A 19,743-nucleotide genomic window follows, 5' to 3' on the forward strand; every position below is an offset into this window, starting at 1 on the left:
TCACCTGCTTATACTATCTTTTTTTTTCAAAATAAATAAATAACATTAAAAAAAACCTATAGCTTTCCTAAGTTCAGCGTATACTACTTGAAAAGTAAAAACAAACAAACAGAAACACAACTCTGCATGAATTCCCAGCATAAAAATATTTGAGGTTGTGCATTTTATATATTGAATGTTCTACTTCAAATAGCCCCCCCTTTGCAATATGAAATGGTTTTAAAATGCTTTCTCTCTTTGTTGGGAATGTTTTGGTGCCTGGTGTCAGAAACTCAAGTCCAGTTAGCTCGAACACAAAGGGTCATAAGGAAACTGTAAAAGGGGTCAGCAAACCTAAGGACCAAATAAATTTGGCCTTAACTAGAGATCTTTTTTTTTTAATTAAAAAACATTTTTTAAATGTTTCTTTCTGAGACAGAGAGACAAAGCGTGAGCAGGGGAGGGGCAGAATGAAGGAGACACAGAATCTGAACCAGGCTCCAGACTCTGAACTATTGTCACAGAGCCCGACGTGGGGCTCATACCCACAAACCATTAGATCATGACCTGAGCTGCCATCAGACACTTAACCGACTGAGCCACCGAGGCGCCCCTTAACTAGTGGCCTTCTATTGCATCTTTGCCTTTTTCTTCTCTTCTCTTACCAGCTTCATTGTTTTATTTCACTGAGCACTGGTTTTGTTTACATCGAGAAAAATAGCTACTCACAATTTTCAAGCTTTTCATCTTATAGGTCCAGCCATTAGAGCAAGACTACCTTGAATCTTAATCCCAGACACCTAGGCCGTCCCTAGAATAATGTAGTAAAGTCTGGGTAGTGGTTTTAGAGGAACTCAGCAACTTGTGGGGAATGACGTGGATGGGTATGGGCGAGAGTGTTCCTAGCCCACTTCCCCGGGAGGGAGTGGCAGACAAAACAATAGACTCCCATCATACTTCTCTTCTCTTCCCCATGCCTGGTGAAACCAAAATGTCATCTTAGCTCAGGCTCTGCAGAAATAACCCCACAGAGCCTTCAGGGTTTGGGCAAAAGCATCTTAACTGTAGATAAGCCAATTTTCACTCATACCAGTATTCATAAGTGCTGACCATGAACAGTAGGATAGGAGGATTTGAGCAGGTCACTGAGGCTCTTAGGGATCAGTTACGCAAATTCTCATTCAGTTCAGTTTCCAATTCCGTATTGATCCTGATTTTTACCCCCATTCCTACTCCCCCATACAACATAACTCTTTTCACACGATGATTAAAGAACGTATTTGCACATGAAAACTTAGAAATGTATGGCCTGGCATAGATCCGTGTGCTATTTAGGATGCTGTATTCTGTGATGCATTGTTCTCAAACTTCCGCCGTTTGCTTATCATTCCTGTGATTTCTGCCATATCTGAGTAGCACCCGCACCATTATTTACTTACTATACTCCTTTTCTAAACTTAAATCTCCACTTTAATCTTATCTGTTTTTCTTTGATATGCCGGATGCAGTTTTTCCAGTATAGATGACAAAAATGACATAATTGAAAGATGTTTAGCCGTGTACCCTTTCCGGTTATCTTGTATACTTCCCCACTTTGGGAAACAATGCTATGATGGACAATCTACACCCTTCAGTAGCTCACATGCGCAAGAAATTCTGTTAATGTGAATGAACGTGTTTCTTGTAGAACTTGTTTGGATAGAAAAGAAAAAAAATCTGCCTTCAGCCCCTGGGGGTGTGGGGGGGGGGACAAAACTAAGAAGCATCTTTTAATTATCCTTTGAGTCAGAAAAGGGGAAGGAAATTTATTTCTTCAACATGGCTTTGTTACCCATAAAATTATTTTTTATTTCATAATACGTAAATGCATTTTTCATCTAAAAGGCCAAAATATTATAGTTAAGCCTAAAATCCTCTTTGATCATCACTTCCCCACTTCTTATTAGGGCAAATTTGAGTTACAAATTCAGGTTGTATCCTTTCAGACTTCTGGCCACTTTGCATCTGACGACTGTTATCTCTGTTCCATTTAATGTCGGTTAATGGCTACTCACCGATTGAAGGAGATCTGTTCATCTCCCGTTCAATGCCTTGAACCAGTAAGTCTTCCACTCTTCTTTAAGGGGCTCTGTATGCCGGAGTAAGCCTTCCACTTAAGAAGAGTTCAGAGTTCCGCCCTTGTCTTCCAGGTCTTGTTCGCCCAAACTGGTATTGCAGCCTTAAGCAGTGGAAGTGTTACATGATGGCACTGATTATTTTTCAACAGATGCCCTGGATATAAGGTTTTTCCCATAAAGAGAGCTCCGTGTTTGTTAAATAGTGACACTGCTCTGAAGTGGAGCTATTTTGAGGTACTCCAAACCCAGCATGCTCCCTCTGGTGGCTGCAGGGCTCATCTTCAAGGCTACTGTGAAGCTTGGGAGAGGGGTAGTAGATTGAGGTTAAAAAACACAAAGCCTGGTGTTCTTATCAAGGTTCAGATTGTTACGAGGCTTTAGTTAATTTCCAGAGTTCCAAAAAACTCGATGTTGGCATTTTGCTTTTTGCCACTGTTTTTGTTGCTTTGATGGAGAAGCAGATATAACAGATGTTCTCCATCAAATTCTTGGAAATCTTGTCTCCCCACCCTCCCTCCACCCCACACACCATTTTACTCACTTTTGACAGAGATGGGTAAAAGGTGATGTTCTTCTACTAGAAGAGACAAGATCATCCATATTCTGGTCAAGAATATGGTGAGAAAGGTGCTCAACGGTGCAGCACGTGCCCAAACTAACAATCATTCACCTCTGTTGAGCACCATCATTGTAGAACAAGACCTTCCGTTGTCAGGTCTTCCAAATTTTAGTACAATCTGGAATCCCAGTATTTTGAATAAAATTTCCACATTAAAATATTTTTTAATGTTTATTGTTGAGAGAGAGAGAGAGGCAGGCAGAGAGAGGGAGACACAGAATCCAAAGCAGGCTCCAGGCTCTGAGCTGTCAGCACAGAGCCTGACATGGGGCTCGAACCCACCAACTGTGGGATCATGATCTGAGCCGAAGTCAGATGCTCGACTGACTGAGCCACCCAGGTGCCCTGAAATTTCCACATTTTAAATGATAAATTATTGACAACTACTTCAATTAAAATGAAAATACTGCACCAAAAATAACACGCCCATGGGAAAGACTGTGGTTTGGAGCAACAGGTCTTTTGGATTACATCACTGCCATATGGACTTTTCCTACCTCAAAATTAGTCTAGTGAGCTCAAGTCAACTTTGTTTTAGCTTCTCCTGTGTGCCAGAGAATGGGCTGTGTGCTGCAGAGGTGAGGCAGCTTGCTCTCCCACGCATACTCTCCCCCCCTCCAGTCCAGCAGTAGAGGTGGGAACTTTTTTTTTTTTTTTTTTTTTTAGTCACCACTCTGAATAAAGGGTAGCTGTACACAGATCTCATCGTTAGTTTTAAAAGGGTCATTTTTGTCCCTGTTTGGGGGGGGCAGTTATGCAAACATGGTGCTGGGGTGGGGGTAGGAGGAAGATAAAGTGAAAGTTACATAAATCCTTTTGGGGCAAAGGGCTGGACAGTCAACTTCTAACCTGCATGAAAAGCACTGGGGGCAGAATCCCATGGATTCTTCTTTCTTGGTTTATTTGCCCATATGGGAGAGCATATCCTTTTGTAGCTTCTGAGAAAGGGAACATGGGAGGCAAATTTGTGAGATCTCACATTTCTAAAAATGTCTTTATGATACTTCACACTTGGCCAAGAGTAAGCAGGTGGGAAATCTTCATCTTTCAAATCTTGACATACTTGCCTTACTGATTTCTAGCTTTCAGTGTTGCTACTGAGCAGTATAAAGCTATTCTGATTTCTAATCCTTCTTATGTGACCACTTTCCTACATTCTTGCGTGCTTCTCTTAGACCCACTGTTTTAAAATTTTAAGATGGTGTGCCTTGGTGGAGGTTTATTTTCACCCATCGTGCTGAGCACCCTCCTGCCCTTTCATTCTGAAAACACCAGCGTTTCTCTGTTGTTTCCCAAGTGCCTACTACTTGGATATTGAATGTCCTGGTCTGATCTTAATCTTCTATGGTTTCATTTCTGTTTTCTCTATTTGGGGGGTTATTCTCTTAATTGCAGCTTCTAAACCTTCTGAATTTTTAATATGAGAGCATTTCCACATTCTTCAAGCATCCTTTTCAATAGCATTCTGTCCTTAGTCTAAAGATTTATTTCTTCTCATCTCTTGGGAGAGAAACAATGGTTTTCTGAAGCTGCTCCTCCCTTAGTCTCTGAATCTTCTAAGCTGTTGGCTTTGGCTTTTCATGTTAGCGGCTTTCATCAGAGGTCTGCTCACTCAGCATTAAGCTGGAGGACTCCAAAGCTGACAGAGGATTGTGGTGCGAGCGGTTCAACCGCAGGGCAGTGGTTCTCAATCCTGGCTACAGAGAGGAAGCACCCGGGGGGCTTAAAAAAAAAAAAAACACACCGATGTTCCGGGAAATACTCATTTTATTGATCTAGAGTATGATGTGGGTGTAGGGGTTTTGAAAAGCACTGCAGGGGATATTACAGTGCAGCCCGGGGCTGAGACTAACCACCCAAGAGTGTTCTGGCTGAACCATTTCATTGATGATCTTTAGATCTTTCTTTTTGGCCCATAAGGCTCCCTAGGTAAGACGCTTACTATTTCCTGTATGCATACATTCACCGAATCCCATTTCTGATATGGTACCTTTACTCTCAACTGTGGATTGCTTCTCCCATGCTAGGGACTTTCTATTTTACCTTTTGAGAAGGAACGTACAGGCTTCTGTAAGTTTTCTGCTGTCCAGCTGAAAACAAAATAGCCTGGAAGGAATACAGATCCAATGGCATCTGAAACCTCTTTCAACTAGTAGGATTTTAGGCTCCTTTCCCCTTCATCATCAGTTCAGAAGGGCAGGTTTCTGTCAGTTTTGAGACTTCAGCGTATTCTGCATGTAAATTGAGGTGATGCTCATTCCTCTCCCTGAGAAATTAGAATTCCAAAATTCGAATGCTTCCCATTCTTCCCAGTGTTGAGGGGAGTTGTGGTTCTACAACAACTCTTTACTAGATTTTCAGTGCAATGTTAGGAGCATGCAAAATTCAATTTGTCGCTTTTACGCCCCAAACTGGCTATCACTCTTTATAACGCAAAGCTTACTCTTAGAGAAACAGTTTTTCTATACATCTTTTTCTCTCCAGAAATGAGACGAAGAGAGATTCCTAGCAAAACAATCTAAACATGATGAGGCCGTGGCCATAGCAGGGGCACGGTGCTTTATTGCTGCTGTTGTTGTTGAATGCGACCCAGGGGAGGGAAGAAGGAGGTCGAAACCCTGGGAGTTTGTCTTGGAGAGACAGCATTCCGGGTCTCCGTGTGCACACAGGTAGGCCTGAGTCCCTAACGTTTGGCATTTGGATAATCGGTAAGGGACGCAGACTCTGACAAAGAACGAAATGGCAGCTCCCAGGCCTGTGTTGTCCGTAATCACATTTTAGCTGATCCCATATAGGGAAATCTGAATCCTTAGCTTCTTTTGAAACATTAGCACATGTGATTGTGGCCTGTGATCTTACAGGACCTTGGGTTCAGCTGCAATTTTAGAAGTCACCTGCGTGACCTCAAAAGGCATTTGAATGTGCAACTTTGGGGATGTGGTTTACATTTTTAAAAATAACAACAGCAACAACAATAAAAGCAATCCTATTCATGGCAGAAAAACCCTACTTAAGTCAGAAAGAATGAAAACATTTATTGGGCATAAATATATTACATATACACTACAGATACAGTTAGGTATTACATATAGCATAGTATTTGCAAATCTACACATTAAAACTGATATGGCAGTTTTAATACAATGTATATGAAATAGTCTAAAATTTACAATACAGGAAAACATGATTATTTTTTTTTTCTCCTAGAGTTGAAAACCTTGGAATGTATGTCCAACAGTGAGGTAAAACATTTTGTCTTTCAATTTAAAGAACTGTGCAAGGATAACATTCAAACACATTCAATTAGGGCACTTTTCAATTTTGACAGGAATACTGATTTACCGTAGCCAACAAAACACAGTTAGAAAATGCCAACATTTCAAGTTGATAAGAACAAGGCAGATCCTATGAAAAAAATCTTTTAAAAAAGTTTCCTTTTTAAACAGTTTCTTTGAGGACAAAGGGCAGTTTGCATCACATGACTGGAATTTCTTGTGCCAGGGAGGAAATGTGACATACAGAGCATCAGAAGTCAGCCACTCACTCATTCCTACGGATTGCAAAAGGGCAAGAGAAATAAGGTGGATATAACACTTTATTTTATTGTTCGTGTGTAACGGCGATATACATAGAGTTACATTATCAATGTCACATATACATATTTGTGATAGAAAACAGTGCCAGATGGAGCAATAATGTCTTGACCAAAGGGGTGATCATGGACACCAAATCATGGAGAACAATAAAATAAAGTGCCGGCAGCTGGTATTTCATACACTTCAGCTTTCTGGTGGGTCAACAGGATGACAATCTCAAAAAGATAAAGTACTCTAGCAGTCTTGGCCTGAAGTATTCTTTCGTTTAAAACATTTCAACCAATTCAGAGAATTTCTTTATAGCAGCAGTTCTGAAGTGTTTCCAAAAAGGGACAGGGTTCCCCCCGCAATCAGGGTTTTTGTACACACTTGAATCTTCATTGCTTAAAAAATGCCTTCTCCCCCCAGAACACCTGCATGAAATGGTCTCAGAAAACGCAGATCCCCGGTCTAGTGGGTCTTAATACATAATTGTGCAGAGGGCCGAATTTTGGAAGGCCAGAACTTTGGCAAAAATGTATTTACCTTGATGCCATCACTTTGCAAGGCCAATTAAGCTATTATGGTCAATTAGAAAATACAAAAGTCTCTAGTACTTACTACATCAATATAGGCACACAGAATAATTCGTTGACCTTAGCACTTCCTTTCAAGAGATGATCATGGATTTTTGGGTACCTGTAAACGTTTCAATCACTGATCATGAAATTTTTTTTTTTTTTGGCATTTAATGCACTAGATGCTCTTATCTTTAAAAACACAAGAAAATGTCAGAAGATTGATAATACTACAGATGATGTTGCCAAGGAACAAGACTGACCTAAAATTACAAAAGTATAAAACACACACAAAAAATAACATGCTACAAGGGGAAATTAGTACATAAGTACATTTAAAAAATTTTACAATAAATAAAGATTGCACTGTAATTGGCATTTAAAGTACTGTATGCAGAATATAGTATAAATAAACCAAAAACAAAATAATGTTGGTTTCCCCATGACTTTGGTATGGGAATATTATAAGCTAGTACAGGATACTGCATCTTAAGACAACATAGACCAAGCACAAAATCGCTATGATCAAGAAAAACCAAGTAGCAAAAATATACAAAAACAGAAGCAGGGGGATACACTGTGTCTGTTGCACCCTTTTGGAATATATTTGCACCTCCAACTCTTAAATGTCCCTGAGGTACTCGAACATTATGGACTTCATATAAATAATCCAATGACTTTGGGTTAAACTTGATTATCTCATGACTCAGAATAAACATGCAAGAGTAACACTTTGCACTCCAATAGCACCTGTTGATCAAGGATCTCAAAGCACTTACAAACATTAGAATCCCCATTTTGTTTTATTTCATTTTATTTTTAATGCATGGGAAACTGAGGCACAGAGAGGTAAAGTGACGTGTTCAGGTCACGCAGCAAGTTAGTGACATATCCAGGGAGAGAATCTAGGCTCCTTCGCCTCCAAACATCCCGTGCTTACCACCAAATATCATTCCCTCTCCACACATGGCCAGGTCGACCCCACAAAAATAAGAACTACAAATTTAGATGACTCTCATTTGGGTTTTATCTGTTTTCATCTGCTGTTAGATTAATACGATGTGCGTGGAATCAAGGTATTGAAATTCGATCACTTCATGGATACCTCAAAGAACAGCCTAACAGCAAATCTTTCCAAAACAACGAGCTGACGTGTAAGAAGACTGCTCACAATTAGTATAAATCATGGACGATGGGCAGAGGCACTAAACAGTCACCAGTTCTCACCATATAACTCTGGTCAAACATAACAGAATATAATAACTCTAGTGATTAAGGTTAGAAGTAGTTCTACACAAAGACAGACAAACAAGTTAAAGCAGCTTTTAAAACAGCTGAACAAGGAAACAACTAACTATTGCACAATGCCCTCTGAAAATTACTGCTATGAATCGATGGGGTAAAATCTACAATGCTCCGTAATTTATAGGTGCATTTTGGTTACTTGATTTCTTAGGCAGCTCATATAGTGTTAAAATCAGAAGAAATACAGATTATTAAAACATTTTAAAGTACACATTTTGATTCAAATGAGCTAAACACGGTTAAACGACTGAGTGACAAAACGGTTGTTTAGGGCAGCCTTATCTGAGCGAACACATCTTCTGTACGTTGTTGTTGTAGTTGTAGTTGTGTGCGAATACTCTGACAACACTGGAAGCCTAGACCTGTAACTACACACTGTGATTCATGTTCACAGATACAGATGATCAAGACAAAAGAAGTGACTGGTGAATATAAATTACTAAACTGTAACATGGAAAAAAAAAAAAAAACCAAAGGCTTGCAAAAGACATCAGTGAAAACAGAATAAAGGCAAATCTGAAGATTTAAAAGAAAACATACGAAAGCTAGCTTTTGGTATCTGGTTTGCTTTTCTTCTTTAGAAAAAAAAAAAAAATCCAGTTTAGTCTCTTCCTAGTTTTGCATTTCAAAAAGGTGCACCAAAACACTGATATTCTTTTTCCTAGCTAAATCTGTAAAACAAGAGAAGTATATAAATCAAAGAACAAAAGGGTTTAAAAAGGGGAGTATCTGAATAAATGTGTGTATTAAAATGTGTAGCATTAAATTCATACCTCTAGTTTTGTTGGGTTTGTTTACTTCATTAAGAAGTACTGTAATATAAAGGCAAACAAAATGGACAAAGTTGCGAAGCCGACCACAATGAGGGCTGCAAACTGTTCGTCAGTAGGCATCATGCTCTTCATTCTGGGATCGTCTACGCTCCCCGTGTCCCCTGCGAGCATGACCTCGCTTCGCTGTAATACAAAAGCCGCGGAGGGGCTGAACGCTCCGCTTAGCTCCTGAGAGGTGTCCACGCAGCGCCGGCACACGCACACACGGAACCTGTAGTCTGTGTTGGTCTGGAGGCCTGAGATCTGGAATGTTGCTTCTTCTCCCTTGTAGACCTTGCAGGGAAAATGAAAACGTCCTCATCAGTTAACTGTAGCAACACTGTGGTCTAACAGAATAATTCTAGAACACTGAGGGCCTTGTGGATCTGGCTTTACTCCATAATAACAAAAATGATATAGACGGGTTATCTCTCCCAGTCTGTATTTCATCCAACAGTAACGAAGGTGTTCGAACTCACTCTGAATCAATATAATACAAAATTTAGTGACTACAATTGCAGCTGAACTAAGTAATAAATATGCATCGGACTAAATTGTAATAAGAATTTAGGTTGTAAATTAGAAGATGATTTAATTCTTACAAAGAGCCACAGATCTTGGTCCACAGAACAAATTAGCATTTTCAAAGTGGAAACAATTAAAAAGCTGTACAAACAGTACAATGCGAAGTTTCAGTTGGATGATTTTTGACAGTCGCACACGCCGTGTGACACTTGCCCATTAAGATATCCTACTTCCAGCTCAGTTGGTTAAGCATCTGACTCTTGATCTTGCCTCAGGTCATGATCTCATGGATTGTGAGTTCCAGCCCCACATAAGGGCTCTGCACTGATGGTGTGGAGCCTGCTCACGAATGCTTCTCCAACAAACAAACAAACAAACAAACAAAAGATATTCTGACTTGTTTCTGTAATTAGTTTGGCCTGTTCTAGAAGTTCATATAAATGGAATCCCACTTCATGCCTGCCCCCTTGTGCCACAAGATTTATCCATGTTATGGATTCAGCAGTGACCCATCACCTGCCTATACCTCAATGTATCCATTCTTTTTTTTTTTTTTTTAATTTTCTTTTTAATGTTTTATCTTTTGATACAGAAAGAGAGCATGAGAGGGGGAGGGGCAGAGAGAGAAGGAGAGACAGAACCGGAAGCAGGCTCCAGGCTCTGAGCTAGCTGTCAGCACAGAGCCTGACATGGGGCTCGAACCCACGAATGTGAGATCTGACCTGAGCTGAAGTCGGAGGCTTAACCAGCTGAGCTAACCAGGCACCCCTATCCATTCTCTTTTTGATGGACATTTGCATTTTTTTTCCAGTTCAGAGCTTTTATATGAGAAGGCTGCTAATAGCATCTGTGTACAAATCTTTGAGGACTCAAGTTTTTATTTTCCTCGAGCAAATACCTAGGAGAAGAAGTGCTGGGTCACAGGAAAGTCTACATTTCACTTCATGAGAAACAGTTTTCCCAAGTGATTACATTGCTTTGTACTTCTGCCGACAAAGGAGGAGCGTTCTGGTTGCGCCACATCCTCATCAACGTTTGTTATTGTCGGTCATTTATATTTTAGCCATTCTGCTGGGTGATAATGCTATCTCATTTGCATTTGTCTGATGCCTAATTTTGTTTCCTACATTTTCATTTGCTTATTGGTCATTCATATACCTTCCTTTGTGAAGAGTATGTTCAAATCTTTTTGCCTATTTTTAATTGCTTACTTTTAGTAATTTGGAGGAGCTCTTTTTATAATCTGGATATAAATCCTTTGTCAGATACATCTCACAAATATTTTCTCCCAGTTTCATGGGAGATAACTGCCTAATTGTTTTCTTGAAAAAAAAATCTTTTGATTAACAGTCCAGTTTATCACAAATTAACATTTAAATAATTCAATGGTCCATCTGGTCATACAGACAGTAAATGCTTAAGACAATCTGTTTTTTCCATTAAGGATCTGGGATATTTTCTTCCCCTTTGTTACCTCTAATAGAATTGCCACGAGGCTTACTATTATGGGGACCTTAAAACTACCAGTTTACTCAGAGACATCTCTGTGAAAGGGAGGTCTCACAAGGCTCTTCTATCAAAGTATGGTGAGGCTCAAACTTGGAGAAAATGATAATCACATCAAAATTACACGAAAATTCATGGCTCACATTAGAATCGGTGAATAGAGACAGGAAAAAAGTACCTGGAACTCAAGCAAATCAATAAGAGACTTGGCTGACGAGTTGCTAAACAAGACAGTAAAATTAACTGGAATCTTTCCTGTACGAATGGCACTGAGCATTGATAAAGCATGTAAAATATGCCTGGTAATTATCACTGCACAGTAAAAGTAAGCTATTATACCATTTAGAGCTTAAAAATGACTTCAAATATATTAACAATACACAGCAATTAAAAGTGATACAGCATACGCATTTTCAACCTAGCTACAGGATAACTTAGTAAAGCTTTCATTTTTGCCCATGAATACAAATCCCCTAGAAAATAAAAAGTATTTCCAGTGTTCTCAATTTTGTCTGAAGCTCTTGTCAGCTCTAGAGTTAGTGGGGATCTACAAATGTTGAGTGTTTTTAAAGCCTGGTGTATAAACTTCTACCAATTACCAAGAACTAGGACATACCACCAATGAACAGAGTATACTGGCCATGCATTTAGTGTTGGGCAAAGAACAACAGTGAAAGGGTCTCACAGTTTAGAGAGACCCAACTACCAACTTTCACTTAGATATTTTAAAAAAAGTTCTAAGGCTAAATATCATTTCTGAGAGACACAGAGAAAGAGCATGAGTAGTGGAGAGGCAAAGAGAGGGAGACACAGAATCTGAAGCAGGCTTTAGGCTCTGAGCCATCAGCACAGAGCCCAATGTGGGGCTTGAACCCATGAACTATGAGATCATGACCTGAGCTGAAGTTGGATGCTTAACCGACTGAGCCACCGAGATGCCCCAGATATTTAGTCTTTTTTCTTAAGACTTTTTCTGCCCTCATTTTCAGACTTTACAAGTAGGCTTTAAGTGTCTTATTTATTATACTTTTGTCTAGTGATTAAGTGCCAGAAAACCAATTGTTTGTCTCTTGTCTCTTATGATTATCCAGATTCATCATTGCTGTTGCTGGGCCTTTCGTAAGACTTTAAGCATGCTCCCCTTGGTGAGTTACCTTATTTCTTTAAAAGTCATAGCAAGAGCATTAGCAACTGGAGTCATAGACAGAACTGGGCTGGAGCAACCAAGTATGAAAGAGCTGTAAGAAGACCACCCCTCTCTGGTACTAAGATGTTGGGAGCTGCCGAGTTTTGGCCGCCTCAGGCAAGGATATATCGCTCTCCAGGGAGCAACCAAAAAGCAAGATTTACATCTGGAGGCTAGGAGAGTGCATTTCCTGGTCCAGGATTTGGAGACAGTCATACTGGGCCAGATGAGAAAAGCCAATATGAACAAAAGATCAAACCGCATTCGGGCTTATGCAGCGCTAATCTTCACCCTGCCCGGTATTGCAGACGAAAGTCTGGGTGCTTCCTTTGATGCTGTGTTTGGAGTTTCAGTTTCGGTTTCCCCTTTCTCTAATAATCATTTGACTCTGTTACCTGGCAACCAACCTGGGCCAGTTTCCCGCCCCTAATCGTATAAAGGTTTCATTCCTTTTCAATAAAGGGGCTTGATCAGAATTGCTTGTCTTGCCTCACTCTCTGTGCTTGCCTTCCTGCCCTACTCTCTCTCCCTCCCTCAGGAACGGACCCGCAACGATTTACCGCCCCGCCGGCCAGGGCAAGGGACAGGACACTAAGAGACCACTAAAGGAGTGGTCTCTCACTGCTCCAATGATGATTTTAGTTAAATGATGGTTTAAGATGAGCTTGTTGTGGTGGTGACGGCCCCAACCCACACACTGCCAGCTACACAGGAGTTCCAACTACACCACGGCGGAACGGTCTATGATTTATTTCCCAACATGTGAGTAGTCTCAAGAAAACAAATGGTGTACATGTTTTTTCATTAAAGGAAATCTTTAACTGTGAATGTTCTTTACATTCTTAGATTTAATTTCTTAAGTTTAAATGCTCAAGTTGGTATTTTCTGAGAAAACCTTTTTCTTGGAAACTATTGCAACCATTCCTGGAGGGAATGATTTGCAACCCATGGGACCAATTTGATAAAGGTCCTTCCACACTTGCCACACAGCTCTGGTTTCTTATCTGCAAGGTACCAGTAAACAATCCATTCTGATTCTATGGTGAGAAGTTAGCACTGGGATGTTTGCTGAGTTGGAGAGAAGCCATCATCTACAGCTTAGCTGTAAGATTTCCTGCTAGATCTCTCTTACTGAAGAGGCCACACCTTCTGAAGTATTTGTTTGTACTTATCACAGGCTGAAAGACTGTAGCTGTGGGAGCTCTTCTCCTCCAGGCAAACCCGGGGAAGTGGGAGGCAAGCGGGCCTTCTCTTCTCAAGCACGGACTAGAATCAGGATCCCAACTCTAAATTCTTGCTCCGTTACTTTCTAGGTTTGTGAATATTGGCAGCTCAACACCTTTGAGCCTTAATTTTCTCATCTTTAACATGGGGACAGTAACAGTACCTAACCTAACTCTAAGAGGATTGAGGGTTAAATGAGAAACTGTATGTGAAGAATGCTTTGTGTGAACACGATGCTGAAGGTAAGCCAACTTTATCAAAATCAATCATCCTGATTAGAGATAAAGTGAGGATCAGAAAGCCTGGTCATTTCTTAAGGACTCATAGCAAATAAGGGCGGTGGCAGAGCCCAGACAAGATCCCACTCTCACCCCTGGAACCTCCCCAGCTCTGCCTGTCCCATCCGCCCGGCAGGCAGGGCTGCCACCACCTGCTCTCTGCTTTACTCCTCAGCGAACGACCACAGTTTGACATGAGGTCCAGTTCTCATGGCCTGACTTGGTCTTCCCAGACAGGCCCACGGTCTCTCTGGTGCTTCCATGAAACAGCTCCCAGATCTCCCCATCCTGCTTCCTGCTGCCTCTGAAGGAAAACGCTGCCTTTCCCTCCTGCTGGCTGGAGAGCAGTGTCCCCACTCGGTCTGTGCCACGCAAAGGCGTGGGCAGCATTTCTGTGATGTGGACTCTTAATTTCTTCCCTCAATGATCTCGTTGAAGGAAACCAGTTAATAACGTATCCCCACAGACGTTTTTGAGACTTCTGGAAACTGGATATAAACGTTCACTTATATTTATTTAAATGAGTTCTAGGGCTTCCAGAATTTGCACAGATAGAGCTTTTGAAGAAAGCCGGCCTAGAAGTAGATTTCATTCTTAGGAAATTCTTTCCAATTCATGGAAACCTGAACAGAGACCTCATATATTCGTTTTGATGGCTCTTCTCAACTCTAACTTCCTGTAATGAAGATCTCTGAAAATGTTTGTAGAAAGCAAAGGAATGCTACTTTTCTCGTACCATTTGGCAAAAAGCTTTAATGAAGGAAAAATGAATGTCTAATCAAAGGGAACTTCTAATGACAAGTCCAATTAAAACTTAGGCTTTAATTTGTAAATGTTTTTCTTTTAGCCATTCTTGGTGTTTTAATTGGAACAGCTCCCCCCTTTTCAAGCATTGCCAACTCAAAAATCTTTTTAAAAATATGGTAAACGTATTGAGCTTGGGACTGTGTTCTATTAGCCACAGTCACCAGCACCATGGATAGCCTCAACTAAGTAGATGCACAGTGAATGTCCTCTAATTAGAACTCTCAAAGACTCAAGAGCAGTTGTTCTTATACCACACGGTTTGAAAAGAGAGGAGAGTTATCAGAAACAAGGAAACATTAAATATTAGAACACACAAATCACAGAGGCAACAGAAAAGAATTTTTAGTACTGGTGAAGCCATCACTGTAAAAAATGGAATCATTAACAATAAATTTAAAGTTTTTAGTGCATTAATAGAAAATATAGTTTCTAATGTATTTTAGAAAGAGTCAACGGTGCTTACTAAGCCTTTTGGACTAATTCTTTCTTTGTATTTTAAGTCGGCTCCACACCTAACACGGGGCTTGAACTCACAACTCCGAGATCAAGAGTCACATACTCTAACCGACTGAGCCAGCTAGGCACCCCGGGTTTTGGATTCTTAGCTAAGGAAAAAATTAAAACAACTCCAACACCCCATTTCCTGAGGATTCTGGTTCCTGAGGTTGGAGATAACAGAGTTGTTTGTGTGTAAACAGTCAGAGTCAGAGGCTCACAAACCACAAGTTCACCCTGTCTGCACACAGTGGTGCCTCCACTGAAGTGACTTTTCATGGGGCCACGGAGCTCTCTGCATCAGGATGGCAGGCCGTGCCGCGTGTCCTTTTATTTTCATTCATTTTGACAGGGGCACCATTATGGGTTTTTCCTCCTGCCTGAACCCAATTTAAAAGGCATAGCTCCATTTAAGAATGCCTTTATTGAAGTAACCAATCATAATATCTCAATAAGTATAGGAGCAATATTATTTTTATCAAGACTATTTCTGTTCTTGATCAGATGTACAATAGATCTTAAAGTAATTTTGACATGTTTCTTCCAAACAGGAGGACGGACAGTAATGTTCAGAGAACTGAAATGAAGAATCTGTGACTCTTAATTCAGAACAACATGCTCTGCAGTTGGAATCCTTTATCCAGGCGAGTCTTTGGGGGAGGCGGCCCGGAGGTCTCTTTACTAACGTCGCCCTACTCAAGAACTGCAAAGGGAGGCGAGGCTGCATGGCCGTGTCATTTATATAGTGCTTTCTCATTACTGAGAAGCCTGAAGCTCATAGTGACCCTGAGTTAGAGGATTAGTATCCCTACTTTTACAACAAAGTGGCCGAGGCTGAGTGAAGTCAATTAATTCTAGTATCACACAACTGAGGGAAACCCTCCAGCTCAAGAGGGGATCCGCCAACCTGCAGGCCTCCTCTGTAGAGGGCGCAGTCCTGGGCAGCATCGTTGTCCCTGGGCTGAAGAGGACAGGTAAGGGTACTGTTGCTGAACTGCTTCTTGGGGGTCTGCTGTTTTCACCCTGACGGGCATATAAGCTCTTCAGTTACATGTCGGGCTCTCCCACGGTACAAAGCACCTAATAGTTTCTCAATAAACCAGGGTCCTACACCTGGAGTCGCTGAATGCAATATGAACTGGTCTCATAAATTTTAAGTGGATGTGGGAGTATTTTTCTGATGGCCTGTATCAGATACTTAAAGGAACCTGTAAACCTAAAAAAGTAAGAATCCATAAAATAAATGATGGCTTTTAAATGTCCCCATGTTGATCTGTTAATTTGCTTTGGATTTGATCCTTTGTTCAGGCAAAAATAAAAAGCATGTTAGGGAACTGAACTGAAAGGCATTAAAAAATATTTAGTCTAAGACTTTCAAACAGTTGTCCTGAGCTACTGTGAGGCAAGATCTGCTCTTATGTGATGCCATGAAGAACCAAGGTAAGTCCCAATACTACATCCTAAAACATGACATAAAATGAAAATGTATTCAGAGATGCCACCAAATTAAATGTAAAGGTGTTTTCAGATGTTTTAGAGGTTTACTTAAGGCAACAAATCTGAGCACCAAGAAAATTAATGATTTGTCACAAATCTTTCCCTAACACATGATAATGTGTTATAGTTTGGTACTCCTTGTTCTTTTTCATTAAATATTTTTTGTAGGGGCTCCTGGGTGGCTCAGTGGGTTAAGCACCTGAGTCTTCATTTCAGCACATGGCTATGATCCCATGGTTTGTAAGTTCAAGCCCCAGGTCTGGCTTTGCATCACACTGACAGTGTAGAGCCTGCCTGCCTGGGATTCTCTCTCTCTCCGTCTCTTTCTGCCCCTTCCCTGTATGCTCTCTTTCCCAAAATAAATAAATAAAGTTAAAAATATTTTTCACAAAAATTATATAAAATTTGGTAAATTTTCATACTTCTGTTCTAGAGTATGAATATAAATCATCTTGCTTTACGTTCTTATGTAGGTATCAAACTATGTTCTATCTTGTGCAAAAAAAAAAAAATCAGTCACCTGCATATACATATAATTTTCATTCCTTCCAGAATGCTTTATAATTAATACTGTCTGGGAAGAAGTTTTAAGCTTCTTTGAAAAAACTTGTGCTTGGCATGTTTATTAATGACAGGAAAGCCAAAATATGTATGCATTCTAATATAGAGTCAAATTATAGGTGAGGATTTACTCCTTTAAGGGACCGTTTTATAATTAAGACCAAGTGCTCATCTCGTATCTTGATAGCTGAACTAAAGAAAGCGAATAAGCCAGAACATCGGCAAAAGCCTGGCGTTTGCCATATTTGCCTGTAAACATAAGCCTGGGAGGCAGAAAGATACTCTCCTAAATTACAAACACTTCTAGATCGACCCCACACCGAAGCTTGCTCTTATTCCCACTCTGACTATAAAGAACACTGTTTCTTTGAAACTGCCTCTTGCATGCATGCAAGAGACATTTGCTGAGTGCCTAACCACGTGCCCGTATGGAGAAAACGACGAGTACCACAAGCCCAGACATTAGTGGGTGCTGTCTGATTAGTGCCGGGATTGAGGTCTCCCTAAGAGCCTGTGGTTCTGCCATACGCTCAGCGCAAATTATCTCCCCTTTCCTTCTGCTTTGCTTCTATGTTTTCAAAGCCTGTTATTTCTGGAGCATAATTATTTTAACCATTACTCTGCACCCATAATATAAATAGGTTTCATTTCCGATTTCATGTCCAGAACAACTGAATGAAGTACTCAAAACATCATGTTTAAGTGAATGCTTATTGACCAGGGAGAAGCAAAAACAAAAACCACTTCAGGACAAATTGTCCCTGACTCAACTGTGGCTTTAATGTACCACTACCCACCCTAATCATCTCTTGGTAAATGTAGTAAACACACGGTTATGTGGATGAAGAATGCCAGTCCCCATCTACTGAGCCTGCCCTGAGTACCATGTTTTCATGTATTTTCAATAAGAAACTCGCTTATAACTACAATAAAAAATATATTCTGAGTTCTACACATGTGTATTGCATTAGGGTTTATACATCCATGGGTCTAAATATATAACATTAAACAAATAGCAGGTTAAAAAGTATATTGTTGAAATTTTTACATATGTAGGCTTCATGACCAGTACAGAGCCCAATGAGGGGAATGAACACACAACCCTGAGATCATGGCCAGAACTGAGATCAAGAGTCGGTTGCTTAATTGTATGAACCACTCATGTTAAAGATTTTATTTAAAGATGTAGAGATTGGGGGTAATCTCTATACCCAATGTGGGGCTCGAACTCACGACCCCAAAATCAAATTGCATGCTCTTCCGATTGAGTCAGCCAGGCACCCCAAACAAACAGATTAAAATCAGCCACACTGCTGATAAAATCTACATTACTGAATTAATTTACCTGTGTTTTAGCAATGCTTGCAATGTACTGATATTGATCAAATAATGCTGCTTTCTCAATGTAAAACAGCCATCACACTTTCAAGCAGCAGAACATTTTTCTAAGAACAGGTGCAAAAGCATGGTACGGGGAATACAATGTTTTTAAAATAACAATGACAAACATGCAATGAAGGTACAGCTGGGAAACAAATCATTCTTAAGTGTTAAAGGATAGGCTATGATATTTGGTATCCTTTCATCTTTCAGTGCTATGGAACAGAATGGTGCTGCCGGAGTTAAGGTGACTAAATCCAGTGGGAAAAACCCTCTGCCCTCTATTTGAGCTGAGACCCTGCAACCAATCCTATCCATCTGGTGAGCTCAAACAAACAGAAAATTATCTTCTCTGAAATGGGATATGCTGTATAGATGGAGATTGAAAGGGAGATGATACAACAGTGTTTTCCTCCCTCCCTCTCTTATTTTGGTGTTTTGCTCTTAAAGAGGAATAATGGAAACTTTGATTACATCATCCACTGAGGTTAATCCATACTTATTAGTAAATGCCATAGTTAAAAATAGTTTTTTGCAAAATGTGGCTGAAACAATTCATACTTTTATCTGATTCTTCATATGAACAAAGTCCTCGAAGCGTACCAAAATTTTCTTTGATCATCTTACACATTTGCAAGTATTCTTCATTATTCTATAAGGAATATTAGCCAGCAATTTAACGAACGCTCTGAATCAAATTACTTTCTACCTGTTTTGTGTATCTGGAGCCTCAAGAACTGAATAGAGAGGTCTTTACAAATTAGGCCAGGGTTTCAGAAGACAGGTGACATTCATCATTAAGCTTCTAAATCTGATATACATGTAAGCCTCCTCCATTAAAAGTTCTGGTAAGGAATGGACTTCACCTTTCCTCAGGGTAATGGGATCATATCCTGATTTCACAAAAATAGTTATTAAGTTCCTGGAAACATTACAGAAACCTATGGAGTATCTGAATCTTTTCATAGCCAGTGATTGATAATCTGTAGTTTTGGAAGAATGAAGGATCATTATGAAAAGTAATAAAACCACATTCGTTATCTGGTTATGTTCCAATTACATCTCTCTTGCAGGGGTTTATCAGGTGATCTGTAATAACCTTGCTAACTCAAGTTATGGTTCATGGACCAGCATCACGTGGGCACTTGAACCTCCCCCAGACTACTGAATCTGGATTTACATTTTAACAGATTCCCAGGTGACTGCACATTTAAGGGTGACAAACAGTGACCTCAAGTGCTGAATCACAGGCCTCAAAAGCTGATAAGTCATGTACTTTATCCTTCTGTTCTAATATGT

The 19,743-nt window shown here is 40.2% G+C and overlaps 1 protein-coding gene across 6 annotated transcripts in view; it reads right to left on the reverse strand.

Moving 5' to 3' along the window:
* Positions 1-5,730: 5,730 nt before the first annotated feature.
* FNDC3B (fibronectin type III domain containing 3B) overlaps positions 5,731-19,743 on the reverse strand; it is a 351,431-nt gene continuing 337,418 nt past the window's right edge. For 5 of the 6 annotated variants that reach the window (XM_029939867.1, XM_029939871.1, XM_029939868.1 and 2 more), the window contains one exon: positions 5,731-9,279. In XM_029939867.1, the coding sequence (XP_029795727.1) occupies positions 8,968-9,279 (312 nt within the window). In that variant the 3' untranslated portion in view covers positions 5,731-8,967. The remainder of the gene's footprint in view (positions 9,280-19,743) is intronic. The other variant, XM_029939870.1, reaches the window with a different exon arrangement.

Source organism: Suricata suricatta, chromosome 5, assembly GCF_006229205.1.
Source record: "Suricata suricatta isolate VVHF042 chromosome 5, meerkat_22Aug2017_6uvM2_HiC, whole genome shotgun sequence".
NCBI classification, from domain to species: domain Eukaryota; kingdom Metazoa; phylum Chordata; class Mammalia; order Carnivora; family Herpestidae; genus Suricata; species Suricata suricatta.